This window comes from Cynocephalus volans, chromosome 8 (genome assembly GCF_027409185.1).
Source record: "Cynocephalus volans isolate mCynVol1 chromosome 8, mCynVol1.pri, whole genome shotgun sequence".
Lineage (NCBI taxonomy): Eukaryota > Metazoa > Chordata > Mammalia > Dermoptera > Cynocephalidae > Cynocephalus > Cynocephalus volans.
This window is the reverse complement of record NC_084467.1, coordinates 112787317-112805391: the sequence shown is the minus strand read 5'-3', so window position 1 is coordinate 112805391 and position 18075 is coordinate 112787317. Positions and strand designations below refer to the sequence as shown.

The 18075-nt window shown below is 48.7% G+C and overlaps 3 protein-coding genes across 16 annotated transcripts; 2 read left to right on the top strand and 1 right to left on the bottom strand.

Annotated features, from left to right (window-relative positions):
• Positions 1 to 212: 212 nt before the first annotated feature.
• On the top strand, positions 213 to 2874 carry KRTCAP2 (keratinocyte associated protein 2). Its single transcript, XM_063106629.1, has 5 exons — positions 213 to 316; positions 641 to 795; positions 933 to 996; positions 2411 to 2477; positions 2722 to 2874. The coding sequence occupies exons 1-5, from the start codon at positions 313 to 315 to the stop codon at positions 2840 to 2842; spliced, it is 411 nt and encodes a 136-aa protein (XP_062962699.1). The 5' UTR covers positions 213 to 312; the 3' UTR covers positions 2843 to 2874.
• Positions 2875 to 14096: 11222 nt separating this feature from the next.
• On the top strand, positions 14097 to 14631 carry DPM3 (dolichyl-phosphate mannosyltransferase subunit 3, regulatory). 2 transcript variants are annotated; one of them, XM_063106783.1, is made up of 2 exons: positions 14097 to 14152; positions 14274 to 14631. In XM_063106783.1, the coding sequence occupies exon 2, from the start codon at positions 14282 to 14284 to the stop codon at positions 14558 to 14560; it is 279 nt and encodes a 92-aa protein (XP_062962853.1). In that variant the 5' UTR covers positions 14097 to 14152; positions 14274 to 14281; the 3' UTR covers positions 14561 to 14631. The 2 variants fall into 2 exon arrangements, with proteins under 2 accessions (XP_062962853.1, XP_062962854.1); XM_063106784.1 differs by having other exon boundaries at positions 14098 to 14152; positions 14277 to 14631.
• Positions 14632 to 15045: 414 nt separating this feature from the next.
• On the bottom strand, positions 15046 to 18024 carry SLC50A1 (solute carrier family 50 member 1). 13 transcript variants are annotated; one of them, XM_063105034.1, is made up of 6 exons: positions 17911 to 18003; positions 16996 to 17073; positions 16735 to 16858; positions 15976 to 16137; positions 15591 to 15710; positions 15046 to 15509 (listed from the first exon to the last, which is right to left on the bottom strand). In XM_063105034.1, the coding sequence occupies exons 1-6, from the start codon at positions 17919 to 17921 to the stop codon at positions 15408 to 15410; spliced, it is 597 nt and encodes a 198-aa protein (XP_062961104.1). In that variant the 5' UTR covers positions 17922 to 18003; the 3' UTR covers positions 15046 to 15407. The 13 variants fall into 13 exon arrangements, with proteins under 13 accessions (XP_062961104.1, XP_062961110.1, XP_062961109.1 ...); XM_063105040.1 differs by lacking the exon at positions 17911 to 18003 and adding an exon at positions 17686 to 17713; XM_063105039.1 differs by lacking the exon at positions 17911 to 18003 and adding an exon at positions 17512 to 17538.
• Between the last annotated feature and the right edge of the window lie 51 nt (positions 18025 to 18075).

Genomic DNA, 18075 nt, shown 5'->3' with positions numbered 1-18075 from the left:
ACAGGTGAGCTAGAGGCTATAGGCCATGGGCCTAATGACTTGAAGAGATAAGTGCAGTTTGTTCTGAGAGGCATACCGTTCGGGGTATGCGGTGCTGGGGACCAGGGCGGTGGCTGAGGATGCTCTTTGACGCACTACTTCCTCCCTTCCGGTAGAGGGCGCTGCGTCCAGGCGCCGGGAGGGAGAAATAGGAAGACGTGGGGTGAAGCAAGTCCACCTTGGGCCTTGACGCATGCGTACAGCTTACCACACCTGGTTCGGCTCCCCTCTTTCTTCGCCTGAGGCGTCGGTTGGACCCACGGGCGGGGCGTGATGGGTAACGGGACTGGTGGGGTCCCGCGGGTGGGCTAGCGGGGGTCGGAATTGGGGCGGGCCAGCTTTCCCGATTCTCTCCCTGCTGAGCTGACGTGTCCCGGGTTCCAAAGAGCGGGCATTTCCACAAGAGTGGAGGATTCGGGGCGTCCGGGCTGAGGAATTCCTGGGGGTCTCCGCAAGGTGTGGGGAGTTGGGGAGTGTGCTGCGGTCCCTGGAGTGCTTGGAAGTGGTCGGCCCACTGAGCTTCAGGGCTGGCCGAATCTGCCTACGACTCCTGGAGGGAGGGCAGAGTCTGACTCTCCGTCCCTTCTCTCATTCCCTTCAGTGGTGGGTACGGGCACCTCGCTGGCGCTTTCCTCCCTCCTGTCCCTGCTGCTCTTCGCTGGGATGCAGATGTATAGTCGCCAGCTGGCCTCCACCGAGTGGCTCACCATCCAGGGGGGCCTGCTGGGCTCCGGCCTTTTCGTCTTTTCCCTCACTGTATCCTCCCTGCGGTGGAAGGGGGAGGGGTGTTCAATGGCAGGAAGGGTGGAGGGCCACGTAGGCTTGTGACCTTCCCCTTACCCATACAGCTCTGCCCCCGTTGCACACCCTACTCCTTAACTCCCTCAACCCAGGCCTTCAATAATCTAGAGAATCTTGTCTTTGGCAAAGGATTCCAAGCAAAGATCTTCCCTGAAAGTGAGTGAAAATTGGGGCTTGAGTATTTGAACCCTTTCTTATCTGACCTCCCCCAAACATGATGCTGAATTTTCAGGTGCTTAGATGGTAAAGGTTGTTAAGGAGAAATATGTTTACTAAAACTGTCTGAAGACAGATGACACTTTGGGATCCAGACCTTATTTAGATCCTAGAATTGGAGCTGGAAGAGAAGGCCTTTGAAAGCGAGAAAGCAAGAAACTCTGTTACCTACTGGTCAGCTTCCAGGGAAGGTTTGAGGGGAAACAGCCAAGTTTGGGCTGATGTTTTTCGCCCACCCACCAGATGTTCTTTATCCCCATCAGAAGAAAAAGCACGACCAAGTTCACCAAGTGGTTCTGATGTGAAATTGACCCAATATTAGTGAACTCTATTTATTTAAGAAGATTGTGAAGAACCTAAATATTAGATACACCAAATTTTATGGCAGCAGAAATCCTGACCAAATTAGAATAACTATTAGATTATATACTGTTTGGAATAATCCTTGTTAAATTGCTCATGTAATTGAGAATTGATGATTTAGCTATTTATGGAGAATTAAGTTCATAAAGCAAATTAGGCATCAAGGCCAGATCACCTAAGGAATGCCACATGCTCAGAAATTCACAGCAGATGTAATCTCATGTGAAACCTTAATCTGGTAAAACAAAGATCTGTCTCTGTTGCTCTCTTCTCTGCCTCCCCCTAGGTCTTGCTCTCTCTGCCTGCCCCTGTTGCAGGCTTCCAGAGCTCTTTCCATCCAGCAGCCCCAGCCCTTCTCCCTGTTAGATTTTGTTTCCCTGTGTATTGTCTTCATGTTCTTCTGAAAGAAACCATTGTTGTGGGGCAAAGTTCTGGGCCCTCTTTGCCTCCCTGCCCTCTCCAGTTGGGCAGGTGGGTCCCTGTTTGCCCTTGCTTTCTGCCCTCCCACCTTCTCTCCTGTCCTATTCCAGATGTCCTAGATCCTTTCCTGCCCCGAGGGATGAGTATATCCAGACACTCTACTCTTCAACCTGTGTCCAAGGAACGAGGCCCTCAACTTTCACTACTGGCCAGCCAGCTTAAAGAATTGATTCTCATTGGCTGGCGTCTGTTGGAAAGGCCTTTACCGCTTTCACAAATGGGAGAAAGCCTTGCCTTTCAGGCTCTGCTATCACCTTTCCTTTACCTTTTTATGAGAGGAAAGACAGGATAGGGAAATTAAGTGAGATTTGGGACAGAGCTGGTAAAAAGTGTGTATCTCCTTTCTCAATTTCCTGGCCATCATTAAGGCCATTTGAAGTCCTCCTGCTGTTATCATGTATACCCTTCCAAGCAGGTTCCCCAAGATTCAGAGGGTCTGAAATTTCTCCTAGACCACACAAATGAATTCCTGGTATTTGCATTCTGACCACTGCCCTTCTTGCCTCCCTAGTTCTCCTCTGTCTCCTGTTGGCTCTGTTTGCATCTGGCCTCATCCACCGAGTGTGTGTCACCACCTGGTATGTGCCTGACAACTGGGAAAGAGGGGTGCAGTGTCCTGTCCTTTGGCACCAGATCCATCTGTGATGGTGCTAGACCTTTCCCCCCACCACCTACCTCTCCCTCTGTTTTCCCTCTGCCCTTCCCCGTTTTTCTAAACCTGAGCCTGGATTCTTTCCCTGATGCTCGTGTCTGCCCTAGGAGACACCAGGCTGGCAGCATGCCCACTGATGCCATGACTTTCTTTCTATCTTCACCCTGTAGCTTTATCTTCTCCATGGTTGGTCTGTACTACATCAACAAAATCTCCTCCACTCTGTACCAGGCAACAGCTCCAGTGCTCACACCAGCCAAAGTCACGGGCAAGGGCAAGAAGAGAAACTAACTCAGAATGTCCAATAAAGTCGATTCTTTGTAGCTCTGTGAGCTGTGATATGTTGTGGGTCTCATCTGCCAATGTCTGCTTGGGTGTGCAGCATGTTAAGACAGTTGGGGCCCTATTTGTTTCAGACTTTGGAGATGGTGAGGCTCTCCTTCCTCCAAGGTTCATTTTTACCAAATATTTATTGAGTGGCATATACTATTGTAAGAAAAGCACATGGAAGAAAAGTGCATGAATGATATGCAGTATCGATCTTTGGGGAAAGGGGAAAAAGCTGCAATGCAGGAAGTCCTGACTGTCAACTGGAATAGATCTTGGAACAGAATAGTAAGGGAAGGAATGGCCCCTCACCTCTGCACCACACCGTGGGGTTCTATGTGGAGGCTTTGTTACTTCAGCTCCCCACCCTGAGCAAATGAGCCTCCTGCCCCTTCTGCTGCGAGTCTGCAGGTGGGAATTCCCTACTGATGTTGCCCTCCTGGACCCATCTGTTCTATTACAGCATGAACATATGCCTGTGTTGAGAGAGACTTCCCAGGTTGATCACTGCCCCTAGCTTCTTTATTCTGGTGCCTTCATTATTTTCCTCTGTCTTGTAGCCAAGATATTAGGAACTTCCTAACTTTTAGAAAAAGTATATAAAATGATAGGAGCAAGGTTACCAACCTCTGAGCCAGGCTTAATGGAAATGAGGCGGATGGCTGCTCAAGTCCTGCCCTGTCTGTGCTCTGTTAGGAACAACTGTCCAGAGTGCATGTCCTTTGGGGCACCTGGGCACCCTCTCTCCTGCTGCATGGTGTGGGCTTTAGGGTGCACATCCCATCTTGGTCAGCTTTGTATTCTCCACAGTGCCTGATAATGGGCAGTAAATACTGGTGGGTTGATTGAATGGAAGAACCTGCCCTTCCAGAACAAAGTCCTGCACACGGGGGGGTGCCTAAGTTACCCACTGAAGATGAAGTAAGTCAGAGGAGTTCTGGTCAAGGATTAGAGGCCATCTGCACTACACTCCCATTTGTGGCCAGAACCCCAGACCCTAGCCCTTCTCCCTAGCTAAGGAGGGTGTGATAGGCTGTTTACCCAAGATGCCTGCAGAGGGCGCTATGAGCTCACATCTCCCTCCTGGAGACGTGGAGAGGAGGGATAATCCTGGGTCTCAGTGTGGAAGCTAACGTCTTGGAGGACCACAAAGACTGGCCGGATTGGGAAGGCTGAAGCCTGAATTAAATCTCTTCTCTGCCTAGGCTGGGAGCAGAGGCAGAGAGAGTTGAATGGAGACCAGAGTCTCTCGAGAGAAAGGCAATTCTAGGCTTCACCTAGCAATGGTTTGGGCTGGTAAGGGGGCTTGTGGTACGTGGGACCCTCTGTGAGAGGCAGGGAGATTGTCCAGAATGGACCCTGGACCTACAGGGAAGCTGGGTTGGTTCTAGGTCTCACTGTCAAACCTTGACTTTCTCCTAACCTGGAGTGGAAACAGTGGGCAGACAAGTCTAGGTGAGCACAGACACAGCCTGGAGACCCAGCCACCTGAGGACTCCATGCCTCCCACAGTGAGAGCTGGCTTGGGTGGGGCCAGGCAGCAAGCACCACCTCTGTGGCTAGGGGAGGGTAGAGAGGATCCGGAGAACAGATGCCAGGGCAGTGCCAAGGGATCTGGGCACCAGCTGCCACCCACTGCAAAGGCACCAGGGGCAGCATGTGGCCCAGGAATAATGACCCCTTCCTTAAGGAATGGGTGAATTTACAAGGCAGGTTGGCGCCGACCTCGGCTCTCCACCCAGCCTATCTCTGGGTTGCCTAGTTGTAGGCTGCCTGCACCTGACCTGCCAATTAACCCTGGCAGGGGTACCACAGCCACCTAATCACCATCATTAAGTAAGGGGGCATGAAGGACATCGTGGCTTCTGGAAACCTGAGGGTGAGAAAGGCAAAAGTGCTAACCTCTTGGCCCCTGGACTCCTGGGGCTCTGCTCCACCCTGGAAGCTGTAGGCCTGGGGGAAAGAGGGGCGTCCCCACCTCTGGAGGACAGAGGGAAGCCAGATGTTTCCTCCTGCTCCCTCACACGTGGCCCTTACTCCCGCTGACACCCTCTGACGCCCGCCAGCACCCGCCACCAGCTCCGGAAACAGGAGTAAATAATACAGGGGGAGGAGGCTGTGCACGTGAGGAGGCAGGCTGGTTGGCGGGTAGGCGCTATGTGGGCTTCTGGCCCAGGAAACACTCCTGGGGCAGAAGGTGATGCCACAAGAGAAGAGGGCAATGAGGGAAGGTGAGCCCAGGGGCAAGCCGGCTCCCTAATCCAGGTGGAGGAGGCTGGACTCCCTGCAGACTGGCATTAACATGAGGGATATCTGGCACTTAGGGCATGCTAGTGGGTCAGGGCGGGGGCTGGGGGCGCCCAGGGCAGGCAGGGAGGGGGAGTTTGCGCCAGGCCTTGGCTCCAGCCTTTTCCGGCCCTTATTGTCCTTGGTGAGAACAGGACGCTGTCCTGTTCCCACTGCCCAGCCCCCTCAGCTTTGCTCCCCAGGGGCTCGGGAAGGATGTTGGGAAACGAGAGAGCCAGAGACCTGTAGAGACAGAAATGCTGAGAGACATAGAGACAGATACAAAGGGGAAAGATTCAGTCAAAAGCAAGCATTGAAGCTCATTGTGAGCGAAGGGGCCCTGTGGGTGCTGTGGGAACCATGAAAGAATGGGAAGCTGGAGGCCCTGCCCTTGGGGACCTCCCGGTGGGCCTGCCCTGTGCACGCTCCTTGACTTAGGGTCACTAACAGAACTGCCTCCTAAGCAGACAATGGTCAGAACCCTAATGCAGTCACAGTTGGGGGCACTTAATTGCTTCAGGTAAATGTCTTTAATGTGCTCCCAGCTGACTGTGAGTTCCTTAAGGACCAGGCCAGGATCCTGCTCCCAAATCCCATCCCCCACTTCTCCCAGGGCTGGCCACACCAAGATTGCATTGTAAATGCTGTTTGGTTGAATTCCTGCAGAGGCAGAGACATAAACCCCCTAGCTGGCCATAGAGTTAGGCACCCCCATCACCTAGGGTGAAGGGCCAAGTGTGAACCACTGTAGGCCTGACCACTGGCAGGAAGCAGAGTTTAGAGCTCTCTCCTGGGCTTGAAGAACTATTCCCACGCCAGCAAGGGTGGAAACTCCCAGGCCCACAGGTCTCAGCAATTGCTCCCTTGAAGACAGCTCCTCAGAAAGATGGAGAGGTACAGGTTCCTGCTATCTGTTGAGGATCCAGATATACTTAAAAATGAAGAAAAACAGGTTGGCCAGTAAGTTCAGTTGGCTAGAACACAGTGTTTCAACACCAAGGTCAAGGGTTTGGATCCCCATACTGGCTAGCCACCCCCCCCAAAAAAAAACCCCAAAACCCAAGTACTCTAAATACTTTGGGGCTAGCTGGTTAGAGCACGGTGTTATAAAACCAAGGTCAAGGGTTCAGTTCCCCATACTGGCCAGCCACCAAAAAATAAAAAAGAAAAACAGGCATGTTTGCATTTGACAAATTAACACATTGTAACACAAAGTTACAATACCATATAATTATGCTATCCACAAGATCATTACAGGATTTATGTTCCTTTACAGGGAACTGCAGGTCCTATTTTATAATTTAAAGTCCTATGATAATGAGCATACCAGATTCATTGTACAATTATTTCTACTTTTATATATATTTGAAAATTCCATAATAAAAGTTAAATAAATTATACAGTAAGTTCATTCTTTCTGATCTATCATAGTAACAATGTGATTGTAACTGCACTTGGAGATAACGTCAGAAGTCTAAATTTGAGGCCTATGTGACAATAAGGCCTGAGCCAAATGGCCCTTATGGCCTGTGAGGAGCGTTTCTCTGAGAACTCCTCTCACCTCAAATAAGCTGGAAGAGAAGGTCCAGGGAAGATTCCCCTACCCATTTTAGGCTGAGGCTGCACTGTCAAAAGGGACTGAAAGGTAGGATTCCTGTCCACAAAGGCACAGATCCCACCGAAAAATCTTTCTACATTCCCTTTTTCGGGTTGAGAGTTGCTGTGAGAGCTGACCGCAGGCTATTTCAAGGGAATTTCTGGGACTGAGTTTACGTGCATATCTGTGTGTAAGGACACCAGGAGTGACCCCTCAGGGAGAACCTCCCCCCCTCCTGCTCTTGGTCTCCAGCCTCTATCTCGAGCCTCTGTGACCCAGACTGACCTGTACGGGGAAGCCGATCAGGCCCACTTCTGACTCAGAGTTTCAGGTTTCTAGAAAGCGGTGGGACAGTGGGAAAGAGCCTACTTCTTGAAATCAGACACAACTGAGTTCTAGTTTTGTCTCTGACACTTACCAGGTGAGGGTCCATGGGCAAGTTGAGTGACCTCTCAGTAACTTAAGTTCTTTGACTGTAAAATGGAGTTTTTTTTTTTTTTTTTTTTTTTAAAGATGACCGGTAAGGGGATCTTAACCCTTGACTTGGTGTTGTCAGCACCATGCTCACCCAGTGAGCAAACCGGCCATCCCTATGTAGGATCCGAACCCGTGGCCTTGGTGTTATCAGCACCACACTCTCCCGAGTGAGCCACGGGCCGGCCCGTAAAATGGAGTTAATAATACCTACCTCAAATTGTGGTAATGAGAATTTGGATTAAATAACAATGGAAGAGCCTAGTATAGTACTTGACCTACTAAGCATTTGGCAAATGTTATTTCTTTCCAATGTGATGATAACAACTTAAATTGAGCATTTACCACTTGCCAAGTCACTGTACTTAGTGCTTTATAGATACTTTCAATTTTTTATTCACTCTTATTTTTACTAGAATGCTGCTTGATATATAGCAGATCAATAAATGTTTATTAAAAGAAGAAAATCAGGGCTGGCCGGTTAGCTCAATTGGTTAGCACACAGCCTTATAACACCAAGGTCTGGCTCCCAATACTGGCCAGCCGCCAAAAAAAAAAAAAAAAAAAAAAAAATCCAAGAACTCCATTAGCAACACACTACTATCACACTTTGAGCTTTTTTTTTTTTTTTTTTTTTTTTTTTTGTGACCTGCCGAGCGCACAAAGCGCTCCCAGCGCCGCACTCTCCTGAGTGCACCACGGGGTTGGCCCACACTTCGAGCTTTTTGCTGAAACTCAGCTTCTACCCTGCACATCAACTCCAAATTGCTGAAACTCCAGAATGAGCCAGATGTTTCTTTCAGCTGCCCAGACCTGTTTCTGGGTCCCTTATTCCTCGGGCTATCATCTTTTCCCATCTTGGTCTAGGTTACCTTCTTTGGGAACCTTGACTCACCCAGCCCCTTCTCCAATCAGCAGCACAATCCCTGATCCACCATTTCCCCTTAAAGCCTGTCTGTAATTTTGTAAGTATGTGTTTTTGTTGATTACATGTGTCTGTCCTGTCACCCCTATGGAACTGTGGGTGCCCTGAGAGCAGGGATGGAGCAAACACAACCTGACTACCTGGAACCTTCCCCAAGGACCTAGTAATCACCTTTGCATCTGTGGGTACCCAGAAAGACCTACTGCCTGACATGATATACACAGGTACACATGGGGGTTGCCCACCCCTCTAATGGGTGGGACCACTGACCTGAGGGACCAACCCCCTCACCCCCAACACAAATACTTTTAGGGGGTCTTTAATCACCTGACCCTGGCCAGCTTTTCCAGCTGCATCTCCTGCCACTCCCCCCATGAATCATTCTTTGTCCCAGAGACAGCCACAGGATTACTCACCGTGAACTTTCATGCTTCCATGCCTGCCTTTGTTTAGGCTGTTCCCTTGGCCTTGTGTGCCTGCCCCCCCGCCCCACGTGAACAACTCTTATTCATCTTTCCAGCATCAACTCGGGCTCTGGGCCTCTAAGAAGCCTTCTTCCCAAGGAGTCCACTTCTTGTGAATGATAGTAGGAAGGTGGGGGCACCAAAGGGGCTAAGATGTGTTCTTGGCTGTGCAAGGAGGGGGTTAACATATAATGCCCTCCAAATTGAGAAGCTACTTTGAGACGGAAGAAGGTGGGCAGGTCCATTCAAAGCTATAAAAAGATATTTATTAATCAGGGTGACTTACATACAGGAAAGCTGGATGCAGTGAAGAATCAGACATCAGCAGATGAGTGCTCTCTTTCTCTGTAGGTTAGACAGTGTTTATATAGCAAAAGCCCCATTACTAAGAATAACTTTAAAAGGGGCTGGCTGGTTAGCTTGGTTGGTTAGAGTAGGGTGTTATAACACCAAGGTCGTGGATTTGGATCCCTGCACTGGGCCAGCCACCAAAAAAACAAAACATAGCAAAACAAAAACTTCAAGGAAACATCTTAAGAAAACCAGCTTGATAACATCATTCACTAAAAGTATCTTGTGATTCACAAGGTAGAGGGTCTTGCGATGTTAGTGTTCAGATCACTGATACCACCTGCTGTAATAAATCATTCATTCACTGAAAACTATGTTCCTCTTACAGCTTACTCTAAGATTGAGGTCAGTGAAACAGGGGAATGAGATTAAACAGAAGTCAACATGGCAGACAGTGCACAAAATGGCATTGGTGTTGTTTGCCCTCTAACATTGGCTCTCAGATGTAACTAATGACAGCTATTCATAACAACAAGAGTAACTAACACTCATTGCATGCCTCCCACATGCCACAGTTTTAAGCATCTTACCTACATTATCTTGTTTAATCTTGAGAGCAACACTACAGGGGACAATCAATTATTGGTTCCATTGTACAGCTGAGAAAATTGAGGCTCAGAGAGGTTAAGTTATTTGCCCAATGTCACATAACTTAGTAAAGGAAGGAGCCAGTACCCACCCCCAGGACAATGGGGCTCTAAAAGCCCAAATTTTTAACCCCCAAGCTGCATTGCCTCTCATACCCTGCTGTAATCACATGTACTTCATCCTGATGTGGCAGCAGAAAGACGATGTGCAAAAAGATTGAAGAGAAAGAAGTTGAACCATAAGAATCTGCTGCTTTTTGTCCAGCGCTATCCAAGGCCAAAGACCCTGTGTCTGGTAGATTGGAGTCTCTGGAGTAGTTATATTTTCTGGAACCAAGAAAACTGAGTCAGTTTCCCTGGAGACCATCAAATGCTAAACTGTTCTTTTTCCTTCCCTCCCTCATCTTATGCGTTTAGAAACCTGGGTGGATTTCCCACACTATGCTTGATCCTGTAGATACAATAGTCCCAGGCAGGACAAACAGGGAAACAAAAAACATGCAGCTCAACATGGTCATTGCCATTTATAAAAGAGAGTTGGTGGGAACAAAGAGGAGGGAGATGGTGACCAATCTTGCAAGAGAGGATCAAGGCCCAGAAAGGCTACTTAGAGGACATGATACTTGAGCTAAACATTAGAGAAATATGTACCACATTTTCTTGTGGCATATTTAGGGTTTTGCTTTTTACATTTAAATTTTTTAATGTGCTGGGTATTTATTTTGGTATAAGGAGTGGGGTTGAAATCTAACTTAATTTACTTTTTCATATGATAAGCTAGTTGCAAATGGTTTTCAAACAATCCACTTTTCGGGCCGACCCGTGGCTCACTTGGGAGAGTGTGGTGCTGATAACACCTAAGGCCACGGGTTCGGATCCCATATAGGGATGGCCGGTTGGCTCACTTGGGGGAGCGTGGTGCTGACAACATCAAGTCCCCTTACCAGTCATCTTAAAAAAAAAAAAAAAAATCCACTTTTCTTCATTCACTTGAGATGCCACCTGTACCATATGTTAAATTGGTATATGTGCTTGATTTTTGTTTTTGTTTTTTGTTTGTTTTGGAGGCTGGCAGGTGTGTGGTGTGATAACACCTTAACCTTAGTGTTATCAGCACCATGCTCTAACCAAGTGAGCTAACTGGCCAGCCCTATATGCTTGATCTATTTCTTCACTTTTCATTCTTTTCTATTGATGTAGGGAAGGAGGTGCTTCCTATATTGTAGTGGTAAAGTATGAAGGCTTTGGCGTAAGATTGTCTGGGTGGTGCCTCAGTTTCTTTTCCTCATTTGTGAAATGGAGATAACAATAGTACCTATTTTATATGGTTGCTGTGAAGATTGAATGAGATAATGTATACGAAACACTCACCACAATGCCTGGCATGTAGTAATCAATCAATGAATGTCTGCTGTTATGATGATCCCTACCTGCCCCTTCCTGTATCAGTAAAAGAGTAGAGTGAAATTGCTAAGAACATAGTTTTGAGTCAGATGGCACAGCTCTGCTACTTATTCTGTGGATGACATCGGGCAAGTTACTTACATTTTATCCTTTTTGTGTCTCGGTTTCTTCATTCATACACGGGGATATAAAAGTACCTGCTGCAGCATGTTGTGGAAACTAAACATGACTGTCACACAGGGCATGACACATTAAAGCCCCTCAATGAATGTTTATTCTGCTACTGATTATTATAACTTTATAACTTATTATCTATCTTAATGTATGGTGGGGCAAGCCCGTCCTCATTTTCTTTTCCCGAAAGAGTTTTCTGGGGAGTAGTAGTCTTTTAGGGCCAGGTCTACTGTGGATGAATAAAATAGAATTTTTTGATTTGCAAAGCTGATGTCCAACCCCTGAAGTGTGCCCATATACGAAAGTCATCATGACCAGTGAGGCCTTGGTTGAGCAACCAGAAGGATCTGGGTGGGTGGGTGGGTGCCTGGGCCTGGGGCTTTGGATCTCATATAGCAGGTGTTTAAAAATGTTTTTGTCTTAATTTTCACTTTAGCAAAGGAATTTGTAAAGTTTTAAGAACCAACTAGTTCTACAAATAATGAAAAATAACGACCCCTTCTTCCTCTTTTCCTACCCTACATATATGCTCTTCTGTAAACCACTCTCATTTTTATTTATCGCTTTTTTTTTTTTTGATGGCTGGCTGGTATGGGCATCTGAACCCTTCACCTTGATGTTATAAACTCACGCTCTCGGGCTGAGCCCGTGGCTCACTCGGGAGAGTGTGGTGCTGGGAGCGCCGAGGCCGCGGGTTCGGATCCCATATAGGGATGGCCGGTTTGCTCACTGGGTGAGCGTGGTGCTGACAACACCAAGTCAAGGGTTAAGATCCCCTTACCGGTCATCTTTTTAAAAAAATAAAAAATAAAAAATAAAAAATAAACTCACGCTCTCACCAACTGAGCTAACCGGCCAGCCCCCAACTATTCTCATTTCTAGGCTGCTTCTTCTAGTACTTAACTCTATATTTCTAAATCACATGCTCATATTATTATTTCTTGTTTGTTTTTTTCCATTTTAGATATAATCAACTGACTCTCTGCCATAGAAGATGAGGATTTAGTTCTCTCTAATCCCAATTTACATAATATGATCTCCTCCCCACCCTCTCAATTTAAATACTGTATATCACAATTTTTTTTTTTTTTTTTATTTTAAAGATGATCAGTAAGGGGATCTTAACCCTTGACTTGGTGCCGTCAGCACCATGCTCTCCCACGTGAGCAAACTGGCCATCCTATATAGGGATCTGAACCTGTGGCCTTGGTGTTATCAGCACCACATTCTCCCAAGTGAGCCACGGGCTGGCCCTCTGTATATCTCAATTTTTAGTTAAATCAATACTCAGTGTTTACATTATTATGGCTGTGAAAATATTCTTCACAGCTGAGCCATGTAATGTTTGTACTAAGATTGCAGATCAGTAAAAATTGCTTTTGTTAATTAACATCAAGGACATAACGGCTGAGAAATTTTGTTCTCTAAAATCATAGACAGTCACAAACTTTGCTATTTGAAATCTCTTAGTGAGAATGTAAGATTTCATTCTTGCCTGGAGGTCTGAGCCATGTGGATTACTTTGACACAGAGAAGTAGCCTTGATTTCCAACCCAGGTGCAAAGCTTCAGATAATGGGTTTTTGGACATTACGTTCTATGTTGATCTTTTTTTTTTTTTAAAAGATGACCGGTAAGGGGATCTCAACCCTTGGCTTGGTGTGTCAGCACCACGCTCAGCCAGTGAGCAAAGCGGCCATCCCTATATAGGATCCGAATCCGTGGCCTTGGTGTTATCAGCACCTCACTCTACCGAGTGAGCCACGGGCCGGCCCAATGTTGATCTTAATTTTGTAGTTTCCAAGTGGCCCTCAGTCCACTTCAGACCAAACTTCTTGTGTGATCCCTTCACTTACATCATGCTTATCTTGAACCTCTAAAACACTGCTTTATTTAAATCTTATTTAAAATCAACCCTTTTCCATATCTTCTAAAGACCCTGTTTCTCTCTTTGATGAGTCACCTCACAGTTCTGGTGTGAGCTGTCTTGCCACAAGTTAATAGACCTAACTCAACTACAGGTGAGTTCTGAGTGGTCTTTTTTCTTTTGGCAGCTGACTGGTATGGGGATCCACAGCCCTCGACCTTGGTGTTATCAGCACCATGCTGTCCCAAGTGAACTAACCAGCCAGCCCTCCCGAGTAGTCTTTATCAGACAGACTTTTAGCAATTTTCCTTTCTTTTTATAACTGTTTCTCCTGAAGTTGATAATTGCCTAACATTTTCTTTTACTTGGTTTTCTATGTATCAATCATGAATTCATCCCCAAAACTCTCTGAAAGAAATATACACCTTCTCACATGATGTAATTCCTCTGGTCTTGCACTTTTTTTTTTTTTAAAGGACACACTTCTGGAGCCTTTCTTCCTCTGGCTTCAAGCTGTATTGGTTGTTCCTCTGCATTTCTTTAAAGAAAAACGACAACTACTATTCTTATACTTATCTCAAGGCATCACGCTTAGCTGTCAATGCATCTGCTTTCCTGACTCCTGCTTTTCCCTTCTACCCCAGGAGGTGTCGAGTCTCTCGGCCTTTTTTCTTCTTTCTTTTTTTTTCTTTTTGCTATCTTCATTTCATTTAAACCTTGGCATTTCTGTATCTCCAAAGTCTATCACGGTGCTCAAGGAATGTTCAAATGAACGGATGAATGAGTGAATGAATGAATGGGGTTTCTGTGCTGGAGAACTGAATCTAAGGGGAACGACATTACATTCCCACCTTTTTGCAAAGTTTAAGGGTGTACTCAGGCTTTTTACCAGCCCCACGCCAGCTTGCAGCGGGGCCCCAAGGGAGGCAAGCAGCGTCGCGGCCTCTCCAGGCCCAGCCCGCTGTAGGCAGAGCGGAGCCCACTGAACAAGAGCCTGGATCAAGACCGCTACCGCGAGTCCTCCCGCTGCCGCCATGAGAACTACAACTCCCAGAAGGCGGCGCGGAGGCGGAGCCTGACTTGTGGAGGACTTCCGGACGTCGACGTCCGGTCCACTCGGGGAAGAGGAGGACGCAGGGCACAGAGGTAAGTGTAAGTTGAGGGATGAAGAGAGAGGGCGAGGAGGGTGAGAGCGACCAGAAATTGGAATCAGATGTAGAGGGGGTAGCCGAGTGGAAGGGACTCCGATCTTTGTTTTCTCTTCCAGCAGTGACCATGACGAAATTAGCGCAGTGGCTTTGGGGACTGGCGCTCCTGGGCTCCACCTGGGCGGCGCTGACCATGGGAGCACTGGGTCTGGAGCTGCCCTCGTCCTGCCGGGAGGTCCTGTGGCCACTGCCCGCCTATTTGCTGGTGTCCGCCGGCTGCTATGCTCTGGGCACTGTGGGCTATCGCGTGGCCACTTTTCACGACTGCGAGGACGCCGCCCGCGAGCTGCAGAGCCAGATCCAGGAGGCTAGAGCCGACTTAGCCCTCAGGGGACTGCGCTTCTGACTCCCTAACCCCATTCCCGCCCGGGCAGCCCTCCCTTCCCTTCCTCATTAAAGAGCAAGTTTATTTTCTAACTTTTGAGTACGAGAGAATGGGATTGGGGATTCTGTGTACCAGCGGTCGAGAAGTGAGAGGTGGAAGAGCCACATTCCTGAGGCCGTCTCAGCCTTTATATTTGTATCTTGCTGTTATTTCCCAGTTTTGCTCCAAAGGAGGCAAATACTCCTCACTATTTCTCTGGATGGAAATATTTCATTTTCCTGGTCCTTTTAACCCTGTCAGGAAGTACTTCTTGAAGCCTAACTTCATTCTTCATAACATTTAAGCTCTGTACTTTTTAAGTCCATCCTGGGTTTTTCCAACTTCTTGATTTTTTCAGCTACCTTTTCGGAGCCAACCCTACTGGCCTGAGAATAACTGTGGATCAGCCCTTCACCAAATCAGCCAGGTTGAGAATCATGAATAGAGAATGAACCATGATGGGCAGGGGTAGGGAACAGTTTATTTTAAGGCACATTCTAAAGATATCACTCCAACCTCCAAAATTAAAAAAAGTAATCTCTCTAAAAAATAAAAGTGATTTCATCTCCTAGCTCCCACCTGATCTTCTAAGTGCAAAGGTACTTCAAAAAGTTCATAGAAATATTCGTATTATCTTTTAATTCTATTTCTCCACGAATTTTTTGAAGTGCCCTGTAAAGTTCTTTCTTTGGTCCTTCTATTCTCAAAGTTGCTTCTTTTTCCCATAACCCATTGCATCTGTGGAGCTGGTCATCAGAACCAGCTGAAACAAATAGCTCTCTTTGGTATCAAGTTGGCATTAAGGTGCCCAGTGGTGAAATGCGCTGCCTCAGGTTTGCAGGAGCCGATAGTTCCTGTCTTGCTCCTGGGGGTACTTCCAGAAAAGCCAGAGGCGAATAAAGCTGGTGAGGATTCCTGGAAAGTTGGGCACCTGAAAGGGCAGGGACTGCTATGAGGAGAGGAGCCGGTTTCCCACCTTACAAATCTGTCACTCCATCCCTATTCTGCTTACCATGATGTAGGGATCTCTGAGTCGAAACCCATAGAAGAACCAGGAGGCAGAGGTAAGAAGAGTGGCAATGGTGAGTGAGAAGGAGAGGCATTGAGTTGATTTAGTCTGAATGACCTTGGCCTGTGGGAAGAGACGAAAGACACTCCTGGCCCAAGCATATAGTAAAGATCCAACCTTGCCTAAGAATTTCCCCAGGAAAAACGTCAAACATCCTCCCAGATCTGTCACCCAACTCATCTCTCCTGCCTCCCACTCACCCAGCTCTACTGCTTTGTCTCTTTCCAGGATTTGGATCTTCTCTCCCTCTGGAGTGTAAGCCACAGTATCTGGCTATGGGAGCCTGGCCCGTCTTATCTCCCCTACCTCCCTGGACACCCCCACTCACCAAATCAGCCAGTGGTGAGAGGTACATGCTGATGGTGAAGACACTGCAGAGGAGGCCCAGCTGCTGCAGCCGGGCCCTAAGGTCGGGCACCAGGAGCCAAAAGTAGCTATAACCCAGGAGAAGGACCCCCAGTAGGGTTGCAGTCTGTAGGAGAACAGCACGCTGCAGGGGAGAGAATAGCCTTACTTCCAGGTGTGCCAGGAGCACTCTCTGACCTCCCTGCTGGATTTAATTCATCCTGCCCTCTCCCTTGCTCCAATGGGAAAGCCAACCTTTGTCTAAGCCTCCAGTATTGCACTTGTCAGAGCCTCTTTCCCACCAGTGCCTTGATGGGAAAGTCTTACCCACCCACAACACTGGAGGCCTCTGAGGGAGGGAAAGGTATCTTTTTTCTGTGAGCTTGGCACACACAGTAGGAGCTTAGTCGATGCTTGTATGATTGAGTGGGGAAGCAGAGCTAATCATTTTATTCTCAGCTACCAGCCCTGGCTTTGAAGGAACTATCAGAGATAAAAACCCTTTCCCCTCAGCTTGTTGGGCAGAAGCTCAGGGTGGCACTGCCATCATCAGGCTAGGTAGAGGTACCAGCCTTGCCAGAATGGAGGCAATGTGTTAAGTCTCAGAAGGCTAGCTTCAGCAAAGAAGAGTTGCAAGGCTGGATGGGCCTTCCAGGAAAAGGTGGCAGTGCCAGCCTACTAGGAAGTAGTGTTTGCCCTGTCTTGCTGCAGCATAAAGGTGAGTCCAAGGGAGGGCCTCTACCTTCCGAGGGCAGTAGTGCAAATACACCAAGATGTACAAGGTCTGAAGCACAGCACCCACTGCGTTGACGACGATGAGGGTCCAGTCTCCCTTCAAGGCCCCATAACTCAGCCAGCCCAGGTTGCTGCAGGGTGCAGGGGAGGGATATGGCCCGTAGGGACGAGTGTGGGAGGGAGACCCAAGAGACCTCTTCCACGTTCGCCTACCCCTCCCCCACCTCCCGCAGACATCTTTTCCCGCTGCTGCCATTGCCCCTCTAACTTGACATCCGTGGTGAGAAAGGGCAGGAACTGGATGCTGTCCACGCTCCGGGTCATCCGCATGTGCCTGAGATCCGAGCTATAATAGGGACGGGTGAAGGGTGGAAAAAGAATCAGGGTTTTAGGGGGATCCCCAATAACTGTCATCCAACCCGGACAAGGGCACCCTCCCCCGCCCAGCTTCCCTGCCTTCTTCCTCAGGTCGAGTGACCAGCCTCGTCCTTGTACCCCGGTCCCCTCGGATCCCACGTTGACCCCAGGTTCCGGACGCAGCTTGGGGCTGCGGCCACGTCTCTCTCCCCTCTCCTGATTTCCTGGTCCTGCCCCAGCCCATCCCGGCCGCGCTCTCACAGGCCGGTGGAGAACATGCCGAGGGTGAAGACCACGCAAGCTCCGGAAAGGAGCGAGTCGACCACGCCGCTCGCCTCCATCTCGCCCCCGGCGCCCGCAGGCTCAGCCCGGGGCCAGCGACGCCGGTGCCCAGCCCCGCCCCCGCCCCCGCGCGCTCGGGCAGTACCTCCGGAAACTGAACCGGAACCCGGCCCTGCCCTAGAACGCTTAACCGGAACCCCGCCCCCCTCTGAGCGTCTGGCCGGGCGCCCCGCCGCGGACTGCCAGCACTCCTGGTCGGTCCCATAACTAGGGCTCAGCGGATCTGCCCTCGACACCTGCCCCTCCTCACACTGCTTACGCCTTGGATCATCTAGACCTCCAGCGCCAGCTCTTGTGTCCCCATAGGCCTACGCGGTAGACCTCAAAACAAAAGCTTGATAGACCCAACCAGACTTCAACATGCTTTCTATCGAGAGGTCCAAATCAGAACCTCAGTTGCCCAGGATTTGGGAGGTTTTCCCCGGAGTTTGCTGAAGCCTCTTTCCAGCCTCTCCCCTAAATAGCCGGGATTGCCAGGAATTACCAAGTCTTCATCAGATGCCCTCCCTCTTGAGCTATGTGGCCAGCTTTCCATGACTTGGCCAATCCACTTAAGCCCCTATCACTGACCCCCTAGCCGACCTACTTGCTGCTGGGAACTTTCCCTCCCAGCCTCCCACGCATCTCAGCTGGTGAGGCCGTGGGGCGG

Coding starts and splice junctions, on each gene's coding strand:
- KRTCAP2 (XM_063106629.1), top strand. Junction 997..2,410: donor AGCAAAGATCTTCCCTGAAA/GTGAGTGAAAAT, acceptor TTGCCTCCCTAG/TTCTCCTCTGTCTCCTGTTG. Junction 2,478..2,721: donor CGAGTGTGTGTCACCACCTG/GTATGTGCCTGA, acceptor TTCACCCTGTAG/CTTTATCTTCTCCATGGTTG.
- DPM3 (XM_063106783.1), top strand. CDS start 14,282: ATGACGAAATTAGCGCAGTGGCTTTGGGGACTGGCGCTCCTGGGCTCC.
- SLC50A1 (XM_063105030.1), bottom strand. CDS start 17,961: ATGGAAAGCTGGCCACATAGCTCAAGAGGGAGGGCATCTGATGAAGAC. Junction 15,711..15,975: donor TCTCACCACTGGCTGATTTG/GTGAGTGGGGGT, acceptor CTCTTCCCACAG/GCCAAGGTCATTCAGACTAA. Junction 15,510..15,590: donor TCAGAGATCCCTACATCATG/GTAAGCAGAATA, acceptor CTGCCCTTTCAG/GTGCCCAACTTTCCAGGAAT.